The sequence below is a fragment of the Pelobates fuscus genome, chromosome 9, assembly GCF_036172605.1.
Source record: "Pelobates fuscus isolate aPelFus1 chromosome 9, aPelFus1.pri, whole genome shotgun sequence".
Classification (NCBI taxonomy): Eukaryota; Metazoa; Chordata; class Amphibia; order Anura; family Pelobatidae; genus Pelobates; species Pelobates fuscus.
Genome location: NC_086325.1, coordinates 121,027,375 through 121,052,030, shown reverse-complemented (window position 1 = coordinate 121,052,030; position 24,656 = coordinate 121,027,375). Strand labels below are relative to the sequence as shown.

Below are 24,656 nucleotides of genomic sequence, written 5' to 3'. Positions count from 1 at the left end.
CATACCTAAATATTTGATGTTAAACGAAAGCCCCGTTTCCCCTGAATAAAATGATATATAATAATGGGGGGTGCATTTAATATGAAAGAGGTGAATTATGGTTGGACAGACATATAGCGCAAATGCCAGGTTTTGTTTACGTTTTTTTGGATCACAACTTGTACATTTGGCTGCGGTCTTAAGGGGTTAAAGTGAAGAGCGCACCCACAGGACTTCAAAATAAACAAGATAACATAATTTTTTTCAGTTGTGCCCTACATACATTCACCATTTCAGTCCCATTACCAAGCTTTTCCTAATATGTCATGGTAGTTGAACTAAAATATTGGTTATATGCAAAGGCACGTCTGCTTAAAATAAATCTGCACTTTTTTTTTTTTTTTTAAGCCTATATGTGCTTTTTTTCACGTTGGAGTAATCATTTTTTTTTTTTTTTTTTTAAATTCTTTATTTTTCTTGTGCGATGAGTGGTAACAAACATACTTAGCCAAGATAGCATTTGCAGGCAATATACATATTATTTCAAGTCTTGGCAGTTAGTACAGCACATTTTTTTTTTTAAGTAGCAGGAAGTCAACAGGTTAATTTAAACATAAGTATAGAAAATATGCATTATGTTTTTTCAGGCTTAAGTACTCGAGTCAGATTGTAGATTAGGCAAAATTAGATTAGATTAAATGTAGATTAGTGCATAAACTGTGCTATGAACATTCCAATCAATGCATTTACTCAACTTTAGCTATGTAAGCAGGCTAGTGCATTAAGGGGTTATGCATAACGTTAGGTACATACACAGAGTATTGGCAGGAGCTTTTCCCTCTGAGTGCAGCCCAGACCATGAGAAAGTCCCTTTGGCAATTTATGCAGTGGCAGTTCATGGTTATCCAACCCCCGATCTGCAGAGTTTGTGGCATGTTAGGAGTAAGTCCATCGTGCATGGGAGGAAGAGGTATGAGTGCTCTCTCCTTGTGGGGTACCATTGTGAGATCTTCAGCTGGACATAGTCGGATTTCTGGGTCGTGGTGTAGGTCGGCAGGATTAGCAGCAGTGCCTGTTGATGGACCGGGTGGCAGGTCCCGACTGCTCGTTGCCGCGGGAGCTGGGAATCCCCGTCTGTGGCTTGGTAAGTTGGTAGCTTCTCTGTAGTGAGGGGCCCCATTGCTTTTCCGCCGGCTGGACAGCCTCGGGGTATCGATTTTGCTGCGTACTGGTGGTCCCTGATTGCGCCGCCATTTTAGGGCTACATTCTTCTTCCCGCCATATTGGTCGTGGGGAGCCCCCCAGGCCTGGGCGCTGCAGGTCGCGGAGACAGTCTCCTGGGACCGGGATAACCCCCCCGGTCCAGAGGGGGGGGGATACGGGGCCCTTACCGCGTGGCGTCGGAGTTCCAAAGGGAAACCGCAGGGCAGGATAGCGAGGTGGCGGCCGTCCACCTCACTCACCGCTCGGGTAGGCCTCGGATGTGGCTGTGCTGATGTGCCTTCTTAGGGGTCTAAACGCTCGGGATCCGAGTGGCCTCAGCTCCAGCACCTCTTTGCCCGCAGGACCGATGTTGCTTAACTGCAGTTGAGTAGTGTTTTTAGCTTTTTACGGGTATAATTGCTGTGAGTCTGCAGGAGCTCGACATGAGTGCGACCTCTCAGCATGGCGGTCGGCCCCGCCCCCCATCATTTTTAATTCTGTTATCTTTTCTAACTTTGTATCTGCACACTATGCTGGCGCAACGCATTATGGGGCTGGTAAATAATTTTTTTCCAGGGCTGCATTTAATTCCCAGTCCGGCCCTGATTACCACTACACTTGGTACAAGCTAGCGAAAAAAATTATCCCACGCCAAGGTTCAAAATATGCTGTGACAGATCCATCTGTACAGACTAAGATTGCTGGTTCGTCTGTTTGCCTCCCTTTCGTTTAACTGCCTGTCCGTATGCCCCTGTTTGTGTGTTTCCTAAGTACCGATTAAAACTACCGAACGGACGGCCACCCAGGAGAGGAGTGTGCTGCTGGTTAACCTCTTGGCCCTAATTAGAATGTTGTGGTTAACCGCAGACACCTCTCCATTCCATCCGTATGGGGGGTCGTCGTTCGTATGCTGACCACGAGGCGGCAGCCATTTTGGGACACACAACGGATCAGCGGTGTTTGGCGAGGATTCCATGGAAATAATAACGGACACTTTATCTATCGAACACCGCTGAAGACTACCGACCGCCGTTCTATTTCGTCAAGGCATACGAACCCCGGTCCGTTCGGGAGTTTGTAACGTACGCATGGACTTAGCCCAGATAGCCATCCCATGGAGTCAATTGTATACCGTAAGACTTGTGAAAGACTTTGACTCCATGGCGATTGAACTGTGTACATCGGATCTGAGCGCTATTCGGTAGAAATATGCACTCAGATCCAGGCTATCTGGGGATACGTTACACGTAGCACATATATTCGGTATTTTCAGAATTATGTATTTTATTGTATTTTTATTGTTATACTTAAAATGGCGATTTGCCTCTATCCCTGGAGATAATTAGGTTTCTTCCCAATTATCTCCAGGATAGAGAGGAGGGATTTATGTGTGTAAAGGGGAGTGCCTATACCTAAGCCACTGCAATTAGCTACTGTCCAATATGTGTTACAGTCTTCTATCTGGTCCCCTAGGGGAGTGTCCACCAGGTGGGAGACCTGCATAAATCCCGGCAGGTAGCCCCCATTAAACAGAATCCTGTTTGACCCTCAAGACGGAGATTGGTCTCGTTTGTGGGGGCAATTATTACTTGGAAAGCGCATTTCGTTTATTTTAGCCGTGAATAGAGTTCGGCTGATTTTGTGTTCGTGAGTTACCGCATTCCCTTACACTCGGTTCGGGAGTTTGGCGGTCGGATGTGCAAAGCCAGCATTTCTACACAAGGGGATTATCGGCTAAACGGCGGTTTCATCTATTTAAGCGGTGAGTGTCTTAACATATGCCTTTTGAAATACCCTGGGATGTCTTCTTTAAGAAATGGTATGCCTTTATGGGGTATTTGGATTATATAGCCTGGTAAAATACTCTAAAATGGACATGGGCACAGCGTAAAAAGTTTAAGTTTGAAAAAAACTGGAATGGCTGTGTCTCAAATGTGCTCTAAATTAAATGTACTCCTTCCATGTCCACATATACTTGGCAAAGGTACATATGGGGGTATTGCTGTACTCAAACTAGCAGAATTTTTTCCCCACGCTAAGGTTCAAAATTTGCCTTTTGAAATACCCTGGGATGTGTTCTTTAAGAAATGGTATGCCTTTATGGTGTAGTTGTAATATGTAGCCTGCTCAAGTGCTCCAAAGTGGGATGCATCAAAACCCTCCATGAAAATTCACACTTAAAAACCTGAACTTGTCACGTCTCTTTTACAGCACTGTAATTTCACAAAATAGTGTCTAGGTCATACATTGGGCATATTGTATTACTCAGAAGCCTTAGCTGAGCATTATTTGGGGGTTTTGAACTTAGTGGCACATATGAAATATACAAAATGCCCAGCAAAAATGCAATCTGTATGTAAAAAATGTCCAAAATTATTTTTTACCACATACTTTGGCATATATTGGTGAAACAATGGGGGCATGTTAAGGCACAATATGCACCATATGAGATACCATGGAGTGTTTACTTTTACAAATGGTAGGCCTTTGTGTTTTGTTTTTTTTGAACATTCAAACTGCTATAATACCCCAAATTGAAGCATAGGCCAATTAAATCCATCTCTCAAAATTCTACTGTAAATACTGAAAAGGACAGGTATCCTATATGGCACTGTAGCTTTGCGAAATAGTGCCAAAAACATACAATGGATGTAGCTGAACACAAAATAAAGTTTTGTGCAGGAATAGCACACACCAACTTTACAAAATACACATGAGAAGTTCTTTGTTATAAGTTTGTGTGCCAAAACCCCCCCAAAACAAAATTTTACTCCAATATTTAGCAGAGATTGGCGGTGAAATGGCTACGTAGAAAGTGTCGAAACAACCTTAGGTAAATAGCCTGTGATGTCTACATTATATAAATATATACTTTTGTGTGGCAATTTTGTTTTCATTTATGGCTATTAAACTTACCAGACAAACATACCAAATTCTAAAATCGCTCCACATTAAAAGTTTATTTTACTCCTTGTGCTTTGTGAACTGTAACTACCAAAAAAACTTTGAATCCCAGACACATTATATATTCTCTAAATCAGAACAACTAAATGAATTTATTTTTAATTACTTTCCTTAACCTGCACTAATTATGCACACATTATTATTGCAAAAACTGTAAAAAAAAAATTCTTCTTACATTTTTCTGTATTTTTTTTATGATAAATAAGTTTTTTATGATAAATAAGTATCATAAAAAATATATACCGTATTTTTCGCTCCATAAGACGCACTTTTTTTCCCCGCACTTCCTTTCAGTCCCGCCGGAAACGGAACATGAAATTCAAGTTCCACTACCGCGGTGCGCCCTGTGCTGCCGGCCAACGCTACAAGACAGGTAAGTAATTATGGGACAAGGGGAGGGGGACAGTATGGGAGAGAAGAATATGGGGAGGGGGATGAAGTCTATGGGGAGGGGGGGGGATGAAGTCTATGGAGGGGGGGATGAAGTCTATGGGGGGGGTGAAGTCTATGGGGGGGGTGAAGTCTATGGGGGGGGATGAAGTCTATGGGGGGGATGAAGTCTATGGGGGGGATGAAGACTATGGGGGGGGATGAAGTCTATGGGGGGGGGATGAAGTCTATGGGGGGGTGAAGTCTATGGGGGGGATGAAGACTATGGGGAGGGGGTGGATGAAGACTATGGGGAGGGGTGGATGAAGACTATGGGGAGGGGTGGATGAAGACTATGGGGAGGGGGTGGATGAAGACTATGGGGAGGGGGTGGATGAAGACTATGGGGAGGGGGTGGATGAAGACTATGGGGAGGGGGTGGATGAAGACTATGGGGAGGGGGTGGATGAAGACTATGGGGAGGGGGTGGATGAAGACTATGGGGAGGGGGTGGGTGAAGACTATGGGGAGGGGGTGGGTGAAGTCTATGGGGAGGGGGTGGGTGAAGTCTATGGGGAGGGGGTGGGTGAAGTCTATGGGGAGGGGGTGGGTGAAGACTATGGGGAGGGGGTGAGTGAAGACTATGGGAGAGAGGAGAAGACTATGGGAGGGGGGGACACTATGGGACAGGGGAGAAAAAAAATATTCTGTACAAACTGTCCCATAGTAAGAAACACTATGGGACAGTTTGTTCAGAATATTTTTTTTCTGGGTTTCTTCCTCTAAAAACTAGGTGCGTCTTATGGTGAGGTGCGTCTTATGGAGCGAAAAATACGGTATATCATCAAATTAAAGCCCTTTCTGTCCTTTAAAAAAACAGTATATAATATGTGTCGATGCAAATTGAACGCAAACAGCAAGAAAATGCAAAAATTGCTTGTGTCATTAAAGCGGCACTGTCATGCCGAATCCCGTTTTTTTTTTTAACCCCCCTCCCGCCTCCACTACATCCAATTGACCACCTGGTCACCCCCAAATACCCCTAAGCCCCCCAGATTACCTCTTTTTTAATCTTTAACTTCTGCCCCGATCTTTATTCAGGGCGCCGCCATCTTTCTGTGGGTAGGTGAAGTCCCTGTGGGACACGTCATCTGCCCACACTAGATAGCACTGAGATTCCCGCACATGCCCGGTGAAACACCTGGACATGCGAACGGGAATTTTATCTATTCATTCATTAGTCAGACAGATGAATGCATGAATAGAAAAAATCAGACGAACAAACTAACACTGTGTATCAGTGTACGTTTGCTCGTTCGGTTTATTACAAGGAGGGAGCTACCGGCGTGCAGCTCCCTCCTTGTAATATGTACAGATAGAATAAGCAGGGAGCAGTGCTCCCCGCCACTTCATAATTTCATAATCCCCCCATGTCCCCCCCCTCACTCAGTGGGGGTCAATATGACCCCCATAATAGTACAAGGGAGATTAAAATCTCCCGAATGCCCCAACTCGCTATACCGCGAGTAGGGGCATGTCTACTAAACAGTGAGCAGCCTGTGGCTGCTCACAAAAAAAATTACATAAATTACAATAAGGGGGGGCAGACCTATTGTCCTCCCCCCCACCCCCACCCTGAGCGGCGGGTGGGGGCCATGAAGATAATGAGGGGGGGGACCTACTGTCCTCCCCCCAAGGCCCCCACCCCTGAGTGGCGGGTGGGGGCCATGAAGATAATGAGGGGGGGGACCTACTGTCCTCCCCCCCAGGCCCCCACCCCTGGGCGGTGGGTAGGGGCCCTAAATAAAGAGAGGGGAGGGGACCTACTGTCCCCCCGGCCCCCACCCCTGAGCGGTGGGTGGGGGCCTTAAATAAAGAGGGGGGGACCTAATGTCCTCCCCCGGCCCCCACCCCTGAGCGGTGGGTGGGGGCCCTAGATAAGAATGGTGGGGGGGACCTACCGTCCTCCCCCCTGGCCCCCACCCCTGAGCGGTGGGTGGGGGCCCTAAAAAAACAATAAGGGGTGGACCTACTGTCCTCCCCCCTGAGCGGTGGGTGGGGGCCCTAAAAAAACAATAAGGGGGGGGAACTACTGTCCCCCCCGGCCCCCACCCCTGAGGGCGGGTGGGGGCCCTAAATAAAGAGAGGCGGGGGGACCTACTTCCCCACCCGGACCCCACTCCTGAGCGGCGGGTGGAGGCCCTAAATGAAAATCCCCCCCCAATCAAGGTGACAAGGGGTCCCAAGCCCCTAGTCACCCCCCCACCCAAATCAAACTATCCCCTACCTACCCCCCTCACCCTAAAAATAGTGAGGGGAGAATAAAATAACTAACCTGTAAAAAAAATTTTAACTTCCCATTTGACGTCTTCTTTTTTCTAAAATCTTAATTTTTCAGCCCCAAAAAAGGCCAAATAAAAAGCCATCATAACCGTCGAACTTAAAATAAAAGAAAAAACCCGAGTGCAAAAAAAAAAAAAAAAGACGAAAAAGAAAAAACCCGAGCGCAAAAAAATTATCCATCTTCACCCATGGAGGGCTCCGCGCAGACTGAGCTATGCAGGGTGGGGGAAGGCTTATAAAGCCTTGCCCCGCCTGGCAATTAGGCTAAGAACACTCTGGCTTGAAAACCATCCAATCACAGTGCTCTGTGTCATTTTACACAGCGTGGGAAAGTTCTTTATAAGACTTCCCCCGCTCTGCGTAGCTCAGTCTGCGCGGAGCCCTCCATGGGTGAAGATGGATTATTTTTTTGCGCTCGGGTTTTTTCTTTTTCGTCAGGTTTTTTTTTTTGCGCACGGGTTTTTTATTTTATTTTAAGTTGAACGGGTATGATAGCTTTTTATTTGGCCTTTTTTTCTGAAAAATTACTATTTTAGAAAAAAGAAGACGTCAAATAGTAAGGTTTTTTTTGTTTTTTTTACAGGTTAGTTATTTTATTCCCCCCTCACTATTTTTATGGTGAGGGGGGTAGTTAGGAGATAGTTTGATTTGGGTGGGGGGAGGGGTGACTAGGGGCTAGGGACCCGTAGTAACCTTGATTGGGGGGGATTTTCATTTAGGGCCCCCACCCACCGCTCAGGGGTAGGGGCCAGGTCGGGAGGACAGTAGATCCCCCCCTTATTGTTTTTAGGGCCCCCACCCACCGCTCAGGGGTGGGGCCGGGGGGGACAGTAGGTCCCCCCTTATTGTTTTTTTAGGCCCCCCACCCACTGCTCAGGGGTGTGGGCGCGGGGGGGGAGGGCGGTAGGTTCCCCCCCCACCATTCTTATCTAGGGCCCCCACCCACTGCTCAGGGGTGGGGGCCAGGGGGAGAGGACAGTAGGTCCCCCCCTTGTTGTTTTCTAAGGGCCCCCACCCACCGCTCAGGGGTGGGGGCCGGGGGGGAGGACAGTAGGTCCCCCCTATCTTTATTTAGGGCCCCCACCCACGGCTCAGGGGTGGGGGCCAGGACAGTAGGTCCCCCCCCTTATTGCTTTTTTAGGGCCCCCACCCACCGCTCAGGGACGGGGGGAGGACAGTAGGCCCCCCCCATCTTTATTTATGGACCCCTCCTACCGCTCAGGGGTGGGGCTCAGGGGGGAGGGGGGAGGACAGTAGGTCCCCCTTTATTGTTATTTAGGGGGCCCCTCCCAGCCCGCGGGGGGGAGGTTATTAGTTTTATTTTTATTTTTTTTACTAGACATAGGGGCATATTATTTACTAATACTAAGTAATCTTTACTTAGTATTAGTAAATGTGGCTGAAATACCAATTTAGGTCTTTCAGCCTTTTAGTAGATAGCTCTCTGATACCGTGGGAATTAGGGAGTTTTCTACTAAGCAGCTGCAAGATGCAGCCGCGGCAATATATAGGATCGGAGTTTCATTCATTAGAATGAAATTGCGATCCGAACAAAGTGCCGAATTGCGTTCTAAAAGAAACGAACATGCTGTTCTCATTCAGTTAGAACGCAATTCGGCAGTTTCATCTAAAATGACAGGAAGCATCGTGGGAACAGGGAGGAAAGGTAAGGATTATGGGAAAATTGCTCTGACCAGCGAAAATGAAGCACACTTTGCTCCTCCGCTGGTCAGAGCTGGTCAAGCGGAGGAATCCTCCATAAGGTAAAGAGTCCCTACTTTGTCTTATGATTTTAAAGAAAACTAAAGAAGACAGGAAGAAAATAATAACAGATCCTGAGAGAGGGGGAGAAAAGAAAGAGATTGAGGAAAGGTAAGTTCGGCATGACAGTGACGCTTTAAGCGTAAGACAAGCAAGCTGTGTCCTTAAGTGGTTAAGCAGAACTTACTAACTGAATCTCATGTAATGATTTGGCCATACAGGTGTATGGTATTTAGATTACTTGTAGCAGAGTGTAATTTATTATTGTTTACTTACATAGCATTATATTATGTTGGTATCTAAGATGTTATTGGTAACTATCATATATGTATAACGTCTAACATCCACAATATACTGATGCAATGACTAACTTACACATATTATACATGTAGCCCTTTTGTAAAATATATGGATGCTTTATTATCCATTATATATCTATATACCATTTCCCTTTGAAATATCCAAAGTGGGGTTTCCTCTTTATATAAGAAGCCTACTGACTTTGGTTTATCATTCATGGTAAAATTATAGACACTAGTTAAGTCAAAAATGAATGCACACCAAAAAACCTTAAGAAATCTCTATCTAGATTTATTAAATCAATAATAAGTATACATTGCTGTTACAACAGTCAGTGACACAATATAGGCTACAGATAATAAACAAAAGTATTTACTGCAATTCACAAGCCTAATCGAGCAAAAACACGAATCAAACACAAAACATTCGTGTTTCTGCCCGATTAGGCTTGTGAATTGCAGTAAATACCTTTGTTTATTATCTGTAGCCAATACTGTGTCACTGTCTGTTGTAACAGCAATGTATACGTATTATCGATTTAATAAATCTAGATAGAGATTTCTAAAGGTATTTTGGTGTGCATTTATTTTTGACTTAACTACTGTTTTTTGGGTATTTGGGGGAGTACCAGTATTGGATAGCACCCTAAGGTCTGTTTACTTTCTATGTTTGTATTATTGAATGTTCTCTCCATACTTTGTACATTATACAATTATAGACACTAACCACTTTGTAAAATGTGTTAAAAGCAATAATTCAGGTATTCTAGTGTTTCCAACATCTTCCTAAAGACTGGGTTGCCCAGCTTTCAGCCTTGTCACAGGAGTCAAGATTCTACTAGACTAGAGGAAAAGCCTCTGCAAATTTGAAGCAGGTAAGTTTCTCTGGAAAAACAATTAAGTATTACCTCGTCTAGGATCCTTAATGGGGATGTGCAATAACGAGGAAATAAATATCCTTACATGAAGTATTCAAGTACTCAGCATTAACAGAAGAAAGCATATACTGCGGATTCTAAACTTTCCTATACCTTGTCCCAGCACTCCGTCAATCATCATATCCAGGTAGATTAACATTGATATGGGTCATGTAAGTGTAAAATCCACATGACCTGCATTGCTGGACAGCTTGTGGGTTATGACTGCTGGAAAGAGCATACGTCTTTGTCAAATTCCAAAACTGTAGGAAGATGCCCATAGTCCCTTCACACTATAACCATTACACTGAGCTGCAGTGATTATGGTGCTTAGAGTGCCTCTTCAGAATAGTTACTTTATTCTGTCTATAACTTTCAGTTATGTTTAATGTAACATTTGGTCATCTATCACTATTCATGTACTGGTTCTTATCTAATGGAGTTCATTGTTTACTGTGTCATTGTCATTTATTCTAATTATACTGGTCGTGTGATGTACTGGACTTTTTTGGCTCCTGTAAAATATTTTTTTTTTTTTTTTTTAAATTCTTTATTTTAGATGTGCTTGGTTATATTTCAGACAGCGACAAGAGTTATGCATTGTACATGTTAGAATAGAAATTGGTTAGTTCCTCTGTCACATAGGTTTGCACACATTTTATAATTTTTTAAACAAGTTACGTTACAATAGTAAAACAAGTTTTAGCGCGTGCGTCTCTTCTGTTGGCTTTAGGTGTGGTAAGCAATAGTGTGTTACCCTGTGTTAGTGTCGTGGCTCCTCCGGTGTTGCGTGGTTGTTAGATTAGGCTGTGGTGGTGTAAGTGCCGAGGGAGGGAGATTTTGTCTGTGTGTACTTGTGTGAGCTAAGAGTGCCGTGCTATGTATAAAATTTGGGGGGCGAAAGTGCAGTTACAAGGTAGTGGTTGCCCTTAACCCCGGGGGCATGTGGGGGGGGTGTGAGTTCGAAAGTGTGTGGTGCGAGTTGTCTGGTGAACCCGACTTTGTTATCTACTGTATGTGAACATGTATGAGCCAAACATATAACATAAAACAAGTAACATTTAGATAACTGCTGAGGCATTTGTCACGGGGGACATGTCAGTGCCCTATATCTCTCTCTGAGTCCCGAGATGCTGTTACGGCTATGGCTAGCCGAGATATGTAGTCCCCGTCAAGGCGTTGTGGATGTGCTTCCAGGGGATCTAGGTGTAAATGGGCTCGTCGTGGCAGGGTGTCCCATCTGAGACGAGTTACTCGCTGTTCCAGGTGTGGGTAGGGTGGTAAGTCCCAGTGAGGTGAGTATAGTGGGGATTTCAGTCTCGGATGTGACTCTGTAGGTGTTGCCATTGTGGGTGAGTGATATAGCTCTGGGTGCCCCCCAGCGATATTGTATTCCAGCGCGTCTTAGGCGGCTAGTTAGTTCGTACATAGTTTTCCGCCACTGCAGCGTTGCCCTAGTCAGGTCTTGGAAAAAAAGAAGTTGTGCGTTCTCAAATGTCAGGGGCGTCTTGCCCTTCACTGCCGACATAATAGTGATTTTGTCCTGAGTCGTGGCGCAACACAGGATAATGTCTCTTGCTTCTGTGAGTGGTGAGTTGGGTCCAGCTGGTAGCCGGTAAAAGCTCTCCAATGTGATTTTCCGGGCTGTCGTTGGTGTTAGGATTGTAGCCAGTAGCCTCCTAAGGAAGTGCGGTAACTCGGTCTGAGTGATTGTCGTGGGCACTCCGCGGAGCTTGATGTGGTTGCGGCGCAGGCGATCACCTTGGTTTGAGACTTGCACCGTTAGCGCCTGGTGGGCAGCTTGCAGGGTGTGCACTGCCTCTTTAAGCTGGGTGAGTTCGTTGTTGGTTGCCGTTGCTTTCGCTGCCACTGCATCGATATTTTCAGTGTTTTGGCGTACTTCAGCTTTTATAGTGCCTATATCTTTGGCTAACAATGTCTGGATTTCGTGCAGCCATTGTTGGAGGTCTTGTTTAGTAGCCAGATTATGATCCCCCACGTTTTGAGGGGCTGGTAGATCAGTGCTGTGTAAGGCCGAGGTTGGGGCTGGTGGAATAGGCCTCGTTGGTGTTTGGGAGGTTGCCGCCGCCGCCATCTTGGATTGCGGCTGGCGTTGTAGCATTTCCCCTATATCGGGTTGTTCTGCCGGCATGTGCTGCTGACCTTTTTGTGTGCGGCGTTTCATTGTCGCAGAGGTGTGTGTGTGTACCGCTGGGTCCACCTCACCGTCTCCCGGATCGTGGTAACCCCGGTAATCGCCGAGGAGAGTCTCCAGGGAGTAGAGGGCCGGCGAGTAGCAGGCCTTGGTTCGGCGCTTTGCCTTCCCGGTCTTCGGTGGCTGAAAGAAGGGCATCCGCCCGTTCCCCGCTGTGTCCTGAGTCGGTGAGGGGTCTCGGCGGTAGTTTGCTGCAGGTTGGTGGGCAGTTTTTTGCCGTTTTCGTTGGTTTTGGACGGGAGCTGACAGAGATGGCGTCTGGTCGGGTTCAGTCCCAGGCTCCGCCCCGTAAAATATTTTTTAAAGGCCCACTAAAGTCACTTCAAATCAATAAAGTGGAATGCATTCAGTGGTCCTGTCATTTTATTTTTAGAAACTGTATTGTTTACTTTACAGGGTTAAAGAGACACTCCACTGCCCAAATCACTTTTTAATAAATACAAATTATGCATTTCTTTCATTGGGGATATGTCTAAAAACAATCTGCAAAAGTTAGAGCTCTTGTCTGAAGCCTTTGCAATCTCTCCCATTTTAACCCAGCCCAGATTTTCTGTGGCAGTCCAATCACATTCTTTTCAGTGACAGTAATTGTAAGAATTGGCAAGGCAGGTGCTCTAAACAATTGCTGTCTCTTGAGTTTTGCTCCATTGTGCTAACCAAACCGTGTAATAACAGGACCAGTTTAACAAGGTTAATTTAGAAAAGTGACAATATATATTTAAATGCCAATTTCTATTGAAATCTTTTTGAAAGATGGAAGAAGAAAAAAAAAAAAGACACTCTTCACACAAAGCATTTCGGCAAGCTATATAGGTTTTAGGGGTCTGAAGTGTCCCTTTAAATCCATCTCTAGGGGGCGGGGCCTAGAACGATAACTGCTCAATAAAAAGTGTATTACAAAATCAATTAATTAATATGTCTTCCTGACAGTCACTAGAGGAGCCAACTCCTTGTGATTGGAGTGAAACTCGTTCCTGGAATAAAATGCTGCTGATACCAGCATTTGATTGGAGGATTGCAGCATTTGCCCACACATACCTTGTTCCAATACATTGCTTTTCTAGAACGTTGCACTTTAGAAACTTGGCTGGTGTGTGCATCGGACCACATATTACAAAAGTCTCTTAAAAATGTGTTCACTTTCTATAGCATTGATTGAAAATAACCTACTGCATTCAGGTAGGGTTGGTGTATATTGGGATTGAGTGCACATAATATGTTATCTCTTAGAAGCAACACTGCCAAACGCAACCAATTATTGCACTTTGAAAATACACTATAGTCACCAGAGCAAGTACAGCTTACTGTACTTGTTCTTTTGAGTACAGTCAGTCCCTGCAGGCTTTTTTGCAGTAAACACTGTCTTTTGAGAGAAAAGGCAGTGTTTACATTACAGCCTAGGGACGCCTCCAGTGGCTACTAGAGGTACTTCCTGGGGCAGTGCAGCACTGACATTCAGTGTCTTCACCCACTGCATGGAGTCACTGAACATTCCTCTCAGAGATGCATTGATTCAATGCATATCTAGGAGGAGATGCTGATTGGCCAGGGTGGCTTTTGACTCCGCCCCTGACACACCTCCTTGGCTGAGATAATCAGAATTGACAAACTCAGTCAATTCAATGCTTTGCTATAGGAAAGCATCGTGATTGGCTGAGATCAGCATTTTTGATGATGTCAGCCAAGGAGGCAGATCAGGGGCAGCACCAGCAGACTGAAATTTTAGGTAAGATTTTACTATATTTAGGGGAGGGGGTGGCAGGGGATTAGATAGTGTTTTTTTTAACACTATAGAGTCAGGAATACATGTTTGTGTTCCTGACCTTATAGTGTTCCTTTTAAGAGAAAATACCACTTCCTAGGAATTTTAGTAATATCTTACTTATACTTATGCCCTACTTTTAACATATATGTAATATGACTAAATCCACACCTGTTTATCCTGCGAATGAATGCTTCCATCATAGCTCCCTGTCGTTGGACCTTGCAATCAGCAGAGAAAGCATGCAGAGAAGAGGAGAAATTAAACTATGTTTATATTTCCAATTCATTTGAAATGCTTGCCCTGGTGTTACCTTATCTGAACTGAACAAGCTCAGGGCCGGCGCCACCTGTAAGGCGACCTAGGCAGCCGCCTAGGGCGCAACTTACAAGGGGGCGCCGGATCCCTGTCCCCGCTGCGCCTCCTCATGCTGCGCCGCCTGAGCGCTTTAACAAGCCCCAGGCGGCGCAGCACTGCTGCATGGAGGGCGGACGGGTTACAGTGACCGGCAGGAGGGAAGCACAGAGCGCTCCCTCCTGCCGGTCTCTCCATGTAGCGTGGCCGGGCGGCGCGGAATGCGGGACAGGAACCTCTGTTTCCTGTACCCGGCCGCCGGTGGAATGACAGGAAGTGCTCACTGAGTGAGCACTTCCTGTCATTCCGCTGGCGGCCGGGTACAGGAAACAGAGGTTCCTGTCCCGCGCCACCTGGCCACACTACATGGGCAGGAAGGGAGGGTAAGGACCACTAGGGGAGGGAGGGGTGTGTGTGTAAGGACCACTAGGGGAGGGAGGGGGGGTATAAGGACCACTATGGGAGGGAGGGGGGGTATAAGGACCACTATGGGAGGGAGGGGGGTATAAGGACCACTAGGGGAGGGAGGGGGGGGTATAAGGACCACTAGGGGAGGGGGGTATAAGGACCACTAGGGGAGGGAGGGGGGGTATAAGGACCACTAGGGGACGGAGGGGGGGGTATAAGGACCACTAGGGAACGGAGGGGGGGTATAAGGACCACTAGGGGAGGGATGGGGGTGTATAAGGACCACTAGGGGAGGGAGGGGGGTATAAGGACCACTAGGGGAGGGAGGGGTTAAGGACCACTAGGGGAGGGAGGGGGGGTTAAGGACCACTATGGGAGGTTGGGGGGGGTAAGGACCACTAGGGGAGGGAGGGGGGGGGTAAGGACCACTAGGGGAGGGGGGAGTAAGGACCACTAGGGGAGGGGAAGGTAAGGACCAGTAGGGGTGGGGAGGGGGGAGCAAGGACCACTAGGGGAGGGGAGGGTAAGGACCACTAGGGGAGGGGAGGGGGAAGTAACGACCACTGGGGGAGGGGTGAGTCAGGACCACTGGGGGAGGGGGGTGAAGGAACACAGGGGGAACGGGGGTGGGGAGGTCCACTAGGGGTTTGGGAGAGGGATGACCACTAAGGGGGGAAGGACCACCAAAGGGGGGTAAGGAGGGAGGACTACTAAGGAGAGGGGAGGAGGGTAAGGACCACAAAGGGGGGGGGGATTACCACTAAGGGGGTGGGGGGAGTAGGGGAAGGTCTACTAAGGGGTTTGGGAGAGGAAGGACCACTAAGGGGTTTGGGAGAGGGAGGACCACTAAGGGGGGGAAGGACCACCAAAGGGGGGTAAGGAGGGAGGACTACTAAGGAGAGGGGAGGAGGGTAAGGACCACAAAGGGGGGGAGATTACCACTAAGGGGGTGGGGGGAGTAGGGGAAGGTCTACTAAGGGGTTTGGGAGAGGGAGGAAGGGGTTTGGGAGAGGGAGGACCACTAAGGGGGGGAGGGGGGAGTGAGAAGACCACCAAGGGGGGACTGCAGAGGGACAGGGGGCCAAGGGAGAGCACTAAGTGACAGAAGGGGAGAACACGGAGGGACAGAAGGGAAGGGGAAATCAATAATTGACCGGAGGGGAGAGCACTATGAATTTTTTTTAAAAAAAATAAAGAGCTGTTCCCCTCTCAGTCCCTATCCTACCCCACAAACCCTCTCTTTTACACTACACACATACACAATGCATCCCCCCCACACACAGACACACCTGAAACACACAATGCATCCCTTACGTTCTCTTACATAATAAATGCACCCCTTACAGACACACACTGCATTCAATTACATACACAGAAACAAACCTCGCACCCCTTACACACACACACACACACACACACACACACACACAGAAACATACAATGCATTCCTTACACGCAAACACACACTACATCCCCTATAAACACACTACATCCCTTACACAAATTGCACACATAAAACATCCCCAACTCATGGATGGGCCATGTAGGTGGATTTATGGGTGGGCATTGTAGGCGTATGCCCCCTGGGGGCCCAGACCTTGAGCTGTGTAAGGGGCCCTAAAAAATGGAGCTGCTTTCTGTTCGTTAATTGTTGTGAGCACTGTTAAAAACAGTCTCCAGAGAGCCTCTTCTACACCAGTCCTGTGGAGCCAGACTGAGCCCATCATCAGCCTCTTGTCCTCATCTGGTGGCAAGTAGGCAATCCAATATATTATTAGTGGCACTAATCTCTAATTTACCTCACATTAAATGGATACTATAGTCACCAGAAGCACTACTACTAATAGTCACCAGAAGCATAATGTAGTGGTTCTGGTGTCTATAGCCTGTGCCTGTAGGCTTTTTAATGTAAACACACTGTCTTTTCAGATAAAAGACACTTTGTGAAGACTGGCGTTGGCCCATATGGGCGGGGCATTGTGATGTCACATGGTGGGCAGGACATATGGGGGGGCGGCAACATTTGTTTTGCCTAGGGCGGCAAAAATCCTTGCACCGGCCCTGAACAAGCTATAGGTAATTTTCAATGTTTATTAAATGGTGTGAATTCCAAAAAAGTAACGGCTCCCTTTTAATTCTGCTCATTTGTAGACGTGTAGGAAACAGATCATGATAGGCATTTTTTTCATGAAATATGACTAGCACAGACTAGCCACCAGCCATGCAACATTGTTGGGTTGCATGAGGCATATGAAACATTATAGGATCGATTTTTAGAAATGTAGAAGTGGGTTATATAATGATACCGTAACACATAACATATCCATTTTTTAACGTTCTGATTTATTTCAGTGTCTCCAACACAATTATGAATTATGCCACACAGTGTTAATCTGATAAGTATTTTGTGACAACTGCTGAATTTTATCTGAGCTTCCTGTGTTCAATTCTTTAAATCTAGCAGACCTGCTCATGCACTTATTTTAAATTCTTCAATGTAATTATAACATAATTGTCAGATAGTATTGGGCTTTTGGAGGTCTCTGACCTTTGTCATGTACCTTTAGTGAGGATTTATCATCACTTTTTACCATCCTAAATCTCTATCGTCCCTTTCACTGAATCTCAAAACTTGTAATACATTTATTTGAACCATTTTATTTTAGATCTCCCTCAAATAACATGGGCACACATAAAAAATGGCAACCTGGAAATGTCCTCTCATTACAAAGCATTCTCTCTCTGTCTTGTGCTCAGCTTTGCATAGTAGTTACCAGAGTGTATACATGGTGTCTTCCGCCTCTACTATAATAGAAATGGTTTCTTCCAAGTGCGAAGGTGGGGATTCTTTCTCCCAACAATGCAAGAAGTTTGTCTCCAAATGCACATTCTTTAGAGTTCAGTAATGTTTCAATGTACATTCAGACTATACTTTTCCATTTAATGGTGCATTGCATAAGTTCCACACATTTAATAATCATATCAGGCGTTCTGTAGGAGGCAGTTTTAAGACATTCCACATCTCCACTCGTGCACCATCTTTTTCCTGGCGGCTGGGACTGTACGTTCCCTGAGTGGCTCTCTTTTTCCGCATGGTCACCATAACAGCTGTGATGACAGACAGCAAAATGAATAGCATCCCAGTTCCTATAGCAGATCCAACCAATGTAGAGGCCTTTCCTTCACGGGGCATACGTGGTTTCTGTGTGGAATGGAGGGGAGGAAGTGTAGTTAAGATACAGCAGACTACTAGTGGATAATATCGTGAAGGTACACAGCTACAAAACATCTAACTAACCCAACCACAGAAGAGAAGTAGAAACAGCATTAAACCTATTAATTAAAATAAATACATTCTGAATGAAAAGATACTATTTCGGTAACATCTACTGATTAAAGGAGACTATACAGCAAGCATGTCAAACTTGCGGCCCACCTGCCCTGGGTCCACTTTGTGTTGTGGCTGTGACCATCCACAAGACAGGAATGATATTTCCTGTCTAATTCTTGTCTTCTCTCCCACGGCAGATTGCAAGCTCCCGCAGGCCTGCCACTCCCCCTTTCCTTTTTGCTCGCAGTGCCAGAGGAGTGCCTGGCCTGCTTGAGCAGAGAAGAGAAGGGCTGGAACCGGAGAACGGGTGTCTCATCTTAAGGTAGGGGAAGAGAGCTTGGGGGACCTTCCTGTGTAGTGTGTTAAATTGGGGAGGGGCGGCATTGTATTCATTTGAGAGAGGGAGAGAGGTGTGTTAAATTGGGGGGAGGGAGTGGGGCAGTGTATTAAATTGGAGAGGGGGGCAGTGTATTTGAGGGAGGGAAGTGTATTAAACTATGAGAGGGAGCGGGGCAGTGTATTCATTTGGGGGAGAGGGAGTGGGGCAGTGCATTAGAGTGGTTGGAGGGGGCACAGTGTATTAAATTGGGGGAGAGAAGGCAGTGTTTTAAATAGAGGGGGGCAGTGTATTAGATTGGGTAGAGGGAGAAGTGTATTAGCGTGGAGGGGGGGCAGTGTATTGGATTTGGTGGCAATGTATTGGGTTTGTGGATAGTGTATTAGAATTGGGGAGGGGCAGTGTATTAGATTGGGTCTGCATGGAGACGCTGAACGCTCCCCATGGAGATGCGGATTGACCGCGCAGCTTTTTGTCACACATGCACAATAGCCTCCCAATGCTTTCCTGTGGGATTGGCTGAGATAATCAAGTTTCATGATCTCAGACAAAGTGAAAAACACACTCATAGGACTTCAAAATCAACAAGATTTTTTTTTACAGCTGTGCAACAGCATACATTTACCATTTCAGTCCCATCAGAGGCGGCTCTAGACTTTATGAGGCCTTAGGCGAAACTCAAACATGAGGCCCCACTAACAAAAAAGTGTCACATTTACACACTGATGCACAGTTTACCTGTGTATGTGCCTGAGAGTGTGTCTGACAGAGTATCCTTGTGTGTGAATGTATGTCTTTGTGAGCATGTTTGCATTTTTGTCTGAGACCCTATGTGTATGGGGTAGCTGCTTGAATTGTGTTGTGTGTATGGGGGCGTGATGGTGACAGGGAGGTGATGGTAATGTCTAAAGGAGGGGGGGTAATGTGAGAAGGAGAGGGGGTGATGTGATAAGGAGGGGGGTGATGTGAGGGGAGGTTGATGGTGAGGGTGGTGGGGGATGATGAGGCTGAGGGTGGAGGGGGGGTGGTGAGGGGCGGTGAGGCTGAGGGTGGTGGGGGGGTGGTGAGGCCGAGGTTGTTGGGGGGGTGGTGAGGCTGAGGGTGGTGGGGGGTGGTGAGGCTGACAGTGGTGGGGGGTGGTGAGTCTGAGGGTGGTAGGGGGGTGGTGAGGCTGAGGGTGGTGGAACTAAGGGTGGTGTGGGGGTGAGGCTGAGGGTGGTGTGGGGGTAGTGAAGCTGAGAGTGGTTGGGGATGGTGATGCTGAGGGTGGTGTGGGGGTATTGAGGCTGAGGGTGGTTGGGGATGGTGATGCTGAGGGTGGTGTGGGGGGTAGTGAGGCTGAGGGTGGTGTGGGGGGTAGTGAGGCTGAGGGTGGTGTGGGGGGTAGTGAGGCTGAGGGTGTTGTGGGGGGTAATGAGTCTGAGGGTGGTGGCGGGGTAGTGAGGCTGAAGGAGGTTGGGGGTGGTGATGCTGAGGGTGGTTTGGGGGGGTAGTGAGGTAGTGAGAGCCTACCTTTACTCCCTGGTGGTCCAGTGGGCTCCCTGGTGGTCCGGTGGCCATTGCTTCCGGTCTGCAGCTCCGAAGTGCTGCAGACCATGTAATCTCGCGAGATGTCAGAGCGTTGCCGTGGTAAACTGGCTAATTAGAGAGCCGCCTCTGAGTCCCATTACCAAACTTTTCTCAATATCTCTTAATAAGCGCTACGAAATCTGTTGGCACTATATAAATGGCAATAAAAATAATAATAATGTCAAGGTAGTTGGACTGAAACATTGGTTATATGCAAATGCACGTCTCCTTAAAATACATTTGCTCTTTTGTTTACTTTGAAGCCCCACGAGCGTGAGGACGTCCAGTGTCAGTTAGGCAACTTTTTTTTATACTGTACTTCTCAAAACAAACCTACGTTTCTATGAAAGCTGAAGATTTCGTTTTTTTGCAGCCCACATAAACCTAAACATTGTTTATTTGGCCCGTGTTAGCCTTTGAGTTTGACATGCTTGCTATACAATATCATTGACACAGTTAATGATTTCTTTTTTCAGTCTATGAAGTTCGATTTTATTTTTTTGAAGGAAGAGATTAAATCTCTGTGATACAGAGAAGAAAATGATCTATGAAAAAGTATGGCATTGAAATCTGTCTGTAATCCAAATTATAACATAAAAACTATGCTTCAAGGGGCATGGTTTGACTGCCGAACAAAAATTATAGCTCCTTATGGCCAAAACCAATTTTGCCTTCTCTATAGCATTTCCCCCAGTAACTGGGTCGCCTGAAACGCTTCCATACCTTACCTCATCTCCCTGCATCACCAACGTGCGATCCCTGCGGCCCCATGAACAGCAGACCTGCAGGCTCTTGACCTCAGTGGCTGCACAAATAATATCAGGCCTCTACATGACACTCTGCATGCCCTCTTCAACCAGCTGTCGGGCAACAAGGGGGCAATGTTTGGCCATGTCAGGGTCAGGGAGTGCTGTAATACGTTGGAGGCTGGAGGCTAGTACTTCCCTCATAATTGGTAGACTATTTTCCATCATACAGTTTACTTATAGCCCTTGTTGTGCTTGACTAGGGACTAGCCTGAAGGCCTTATAGCCACCAAGCCAGCAGATTCACCCATCCAATACCCACCCCATCCCATACTCCCCCCACTCCTTCCCAATTCCTCCTCCTCCTTTCTGACCCCGCCTACCCCCTCTCTCTACCCCCCTTTTTGTTTTTCTTCTCTACTGTCAGGATTGGGGTTACCCCTACACACAGAGACAAGGATATTGGCAAAAATAGAAGGAAGACCATGATACGTATACTGGACCTTAGAGTGGCTGGACTGAACGCATGCCTAAAGAGGTGAGAAATCGTAGCAATAAAGGATGCCTAGGTCAAGGAATATAGAGTCACACAGAATGAGAAAACAAGCCAAGGTCAAAAGGATACGGAGAGTCAGAATAGTAAAAATACAAAACCAGGTCACCAACAGGAAAAACAGAATAATAATAAACGCTCTCTCGGGCTAACAAGAACCATGACAGGGCAATGATTTTCAGCAAGGGGAAACTTATATATGGCTGGGTGTGACCTGTGCAGGGCAGACCAAGACGTCCAACAAATATGACATCACTAAAAGGTGAGTATAAAGGGTCCTGTAATTTAAAATGACACTAGTAGGTGGCGTGAGGTTACAATGGAAATCTGGCAACCTCGCAGATCGTGCAGAGCTGTCTGCACTTCCACGGAGAGAATGCAGCATGACCTCTGAGCTGAAGGTATCCAGGAACGCAGTGTTCACCCCAGTGAGAGCTGCGTGGGACTGGGATCTTCATTGCTGTCGCGCGGCACCTTTCTGATCCTGCAAGTACCATGCAGCAGTCCCAGGTATGACACCTACTTTCGGTAATGCACAACAAATGGCTCCTAACAGGGATTCTATATTCTCCCCTGCTATACTGTCATACAATGTTAATGGCCTCAATGACCTGGAGAAATGCACTTGCCTTTTGATAGAGTTCTGGTCACGCAGAATCTCATTTTCCCTCTTACGGGTAAAGTCCTTCAGGACCACCGGTATTTGACAGGGTTTATTGCACACCATAATTCAGCCAAGCAGGCGGAAGTAGCAATTATCATGCACAAAACTCTGCCCTTTGTCCATGTGGAAACAACGAGCGACCCTGGTGGCTGCTTTCTGTTTGTTAAGGGGTCCATAGCGGGTCAACTATACACAATCACAGTCCTATATGCCTCCAACTCAAAACAAAGTTTGTTCAATACTTCCATGCTCACACGGTTAGAGCCCTTTAGAGCTAGGACCTTCATAATGGGCGTGATCTTGATCCATTGATGGATACTTTTAGAGGTGTGTCCACTTTTCACCGGGCTCGCATGGACTCCATTCGGTCGCTCTTGAGACTAGGTCTGGTGGACCCAGAGGGCAGAGACTATTCTTTCTACTACAGTATCCAATGTGTACGGATACTGGGGAGTGGTCAGACCAGGTGGACATTTCCACTTTGGCTGAGAGAAGCTTAGGGAGATGTTACTGGGCCTTCCTAAGCTTCTCTCAGCTAAAGTGGAAAGAGCCACCTTGTCCAACCACTCCCCAGTGTCCATACGCGTTGATTTACCGCTCGCTAAATCAGTAAAAAATACTAGAGGATGAATGACTTTCTCCTGTTAGATTGGGAGCTTGTGCCGGAAACACATGACAAAAGCTTGTGTTTTCGTTGAGAATGAGACTTCAGAGGTCTCTTGCTTGAACGTCAGGGAGACACACAAATGCTGTATAAGGGGACACTATCTCAATATGGTCAAAGTCCGTAAACAGATGGCTGCCAATTCACAAATGTTAAAGCTGTCCACAAACGCTCCCTCAAAAATTCAACATACGGGACCCTGTTTACAACGCGTAGGCAGATAAATACACTACTCTCTGAGCAGTTGCTCCAAACTCCAAGCACTTTTTCTATGAACGCTCTAACAAAAATGGATCATTGCTGGCTCGGATGCTTAGAAAACACCAACACCAGCCACATATATAAGAAACGCACATATATTAGACAACTTACTCTACCAATTTCCAGACAGTATAGCCAGAGAATTTATATCCTATTACACCACACTATATTGCACCTCACCCACACTCAATGCAGAGCCACTTTCAGATGAAAAGAACACAGATCACCAGTTACTTCAGGCAACACCTATGATGATCCCTCACCCTAGACATGGTGAAACGACTAGTCACACCAGCCTCTATAGACGAATTGCAGACGGACCTCAAACTGACTCAGGGCAAAGCTCCTGGGCCTGATGGCCTTACCCTGCAATACTACTAGACTTAAAGCTAGATACAATAAAACAGAGATAAGTGCTCTCTATCTGATAATAGCTGCAATTCACTAACAAGGAGTTCCCTCAACCTTGTGAAAAACAAATCAAAGCAGATAAAACCAATTAGGTGAACAGTGCTAAATATATAGATAATGCACATAAAAAGAAGAGAGCGAAAAGGACACAATATTAGTGCAATATAGAATAACAATAGTGCAGATACTTCTATAGTGCCAAAGGAACACTCACACTTTGTAGAGCTATATAAGCTCTATTTCTTGAACCTGGATGGAATAATCCCAGTCTATGGATTTCTTTGTGGATATCGGCACTGATTGGCTCTCAAGTGGATAGAGGTCATCATATATAAAGAGAAGAAAATAAACCCAATGGCATAGTATGTAGGTAAACAATAAATTCAAAAAGGATAAGCCTACTTACATCAACTAGAGCAATGACCCGCTCTAGTGTGTAGAACTTTGGGTGGAACAATCCCCACCTAGGGATACACGTGGACCCGGAACAGCAGCAAAAACCCCCCACAAAAAACGGGATGTGAGGGGAATATAAAAATGACTGGGTGGGGGCGGGCCCAGGCTGCCATGCCGGCTGGTAGCATATCATACTAGCTCCTGCAGGCTTTCACTAATTCAGCATATAATCAACTGATAACTCACTGATCGGGTGCATCAAAGATAAGAACCATTCGGCCCATCTAGTCTGCCTAATTTTCTAAATACTTTCATTAGTCCCTGGCCTTATCTTATAGTTAGGATACAGTAATATCGGATTCCAAATCTCCATTTGTTAACACTAAAACTAGCATGGCCTCCTTACGAGTTGGCTCCTCAACGACTTGTTTTAGAGACAATCCCAGTTGGTGTTTAGAATATGTGTGCTCCTGGCACAAGCAGCTATTTTGGTTTTCCAGTTCACAACAAGAAGATTAAAGTCATGATGGGGGGCAGAGCCGACAGCCAAGCTAACTCTGAGAGCTCCGTAGCACCCAGCACAGAAACCGCTAAATGACCACTTTTACCTCCAAATTGCGAGACAAGCTGGGCTCCCCTGATAAGCCCAAAGGAGATGGGCAGGAAAAACAAAAAACAAAAGCCAGAAGAGCCCCGGCCTGTCATGAGCATAGGGGATCTCTGGCGGCGGGCATATGGCGCTCTGGAGCCCAATATGGCTGCCTACGTCGATGACAACTTTGATGAATCCGATGAGCAGACCTCGGATGCGGAGGAAATCCGACTACCTATAGCACTGGTACCAACACAACCCAAGCCGCAACCAGACTCAACCCTGGTCACAAAGTTGATCATGCAGGAACTGCTGGCGGACCTCAGGCGGAACATACAGGCTGATGTGGCTGACATCCAGAAAGATATCCAAGGCCTGACAGGCCGCATGGGGACCCTAGAGCAGGACTCCCGCAACCACATACGGCAGGCTACTCTGCTACAACAGGAATAGAAGTCGATGCAACGACAACACGTGATAATTGAATAGAGGTTGGCAGCATTGGAGGACTCATGCCACGCTCAAAATCTCAAGATACAAAGCATAGCAGACTTTGTT

At 46.5% G+C, this 24,656-nt stretch overlaps 1 protein-coding gene across 1 annotated transcript in view; it reads right to left on the bottom strand.

Annotated features, from left to right (window-relative positions):
- Nucleotides 1-16,991: 16,991 nt before the first annotated feature.
- Nucleotides 16,992-24,656, bottom strand: part of LOC134572988 (protein crumbs homolog 1-like) — a 210,699-nt gene continuing 203,034 nt past the window's right edge. The window contains exon 13 of the mRNA XM_063432343.1: nt 16,992-17,776. Coding sequence (XP_063288413.1) covers nt 17,552-17,776 — 225 coding nt within the window. The 3' untranslated portion in view covers nt 16,992-17,551. The remainder of the gene's footprint in view (nt 17,777-24,656) is intronic.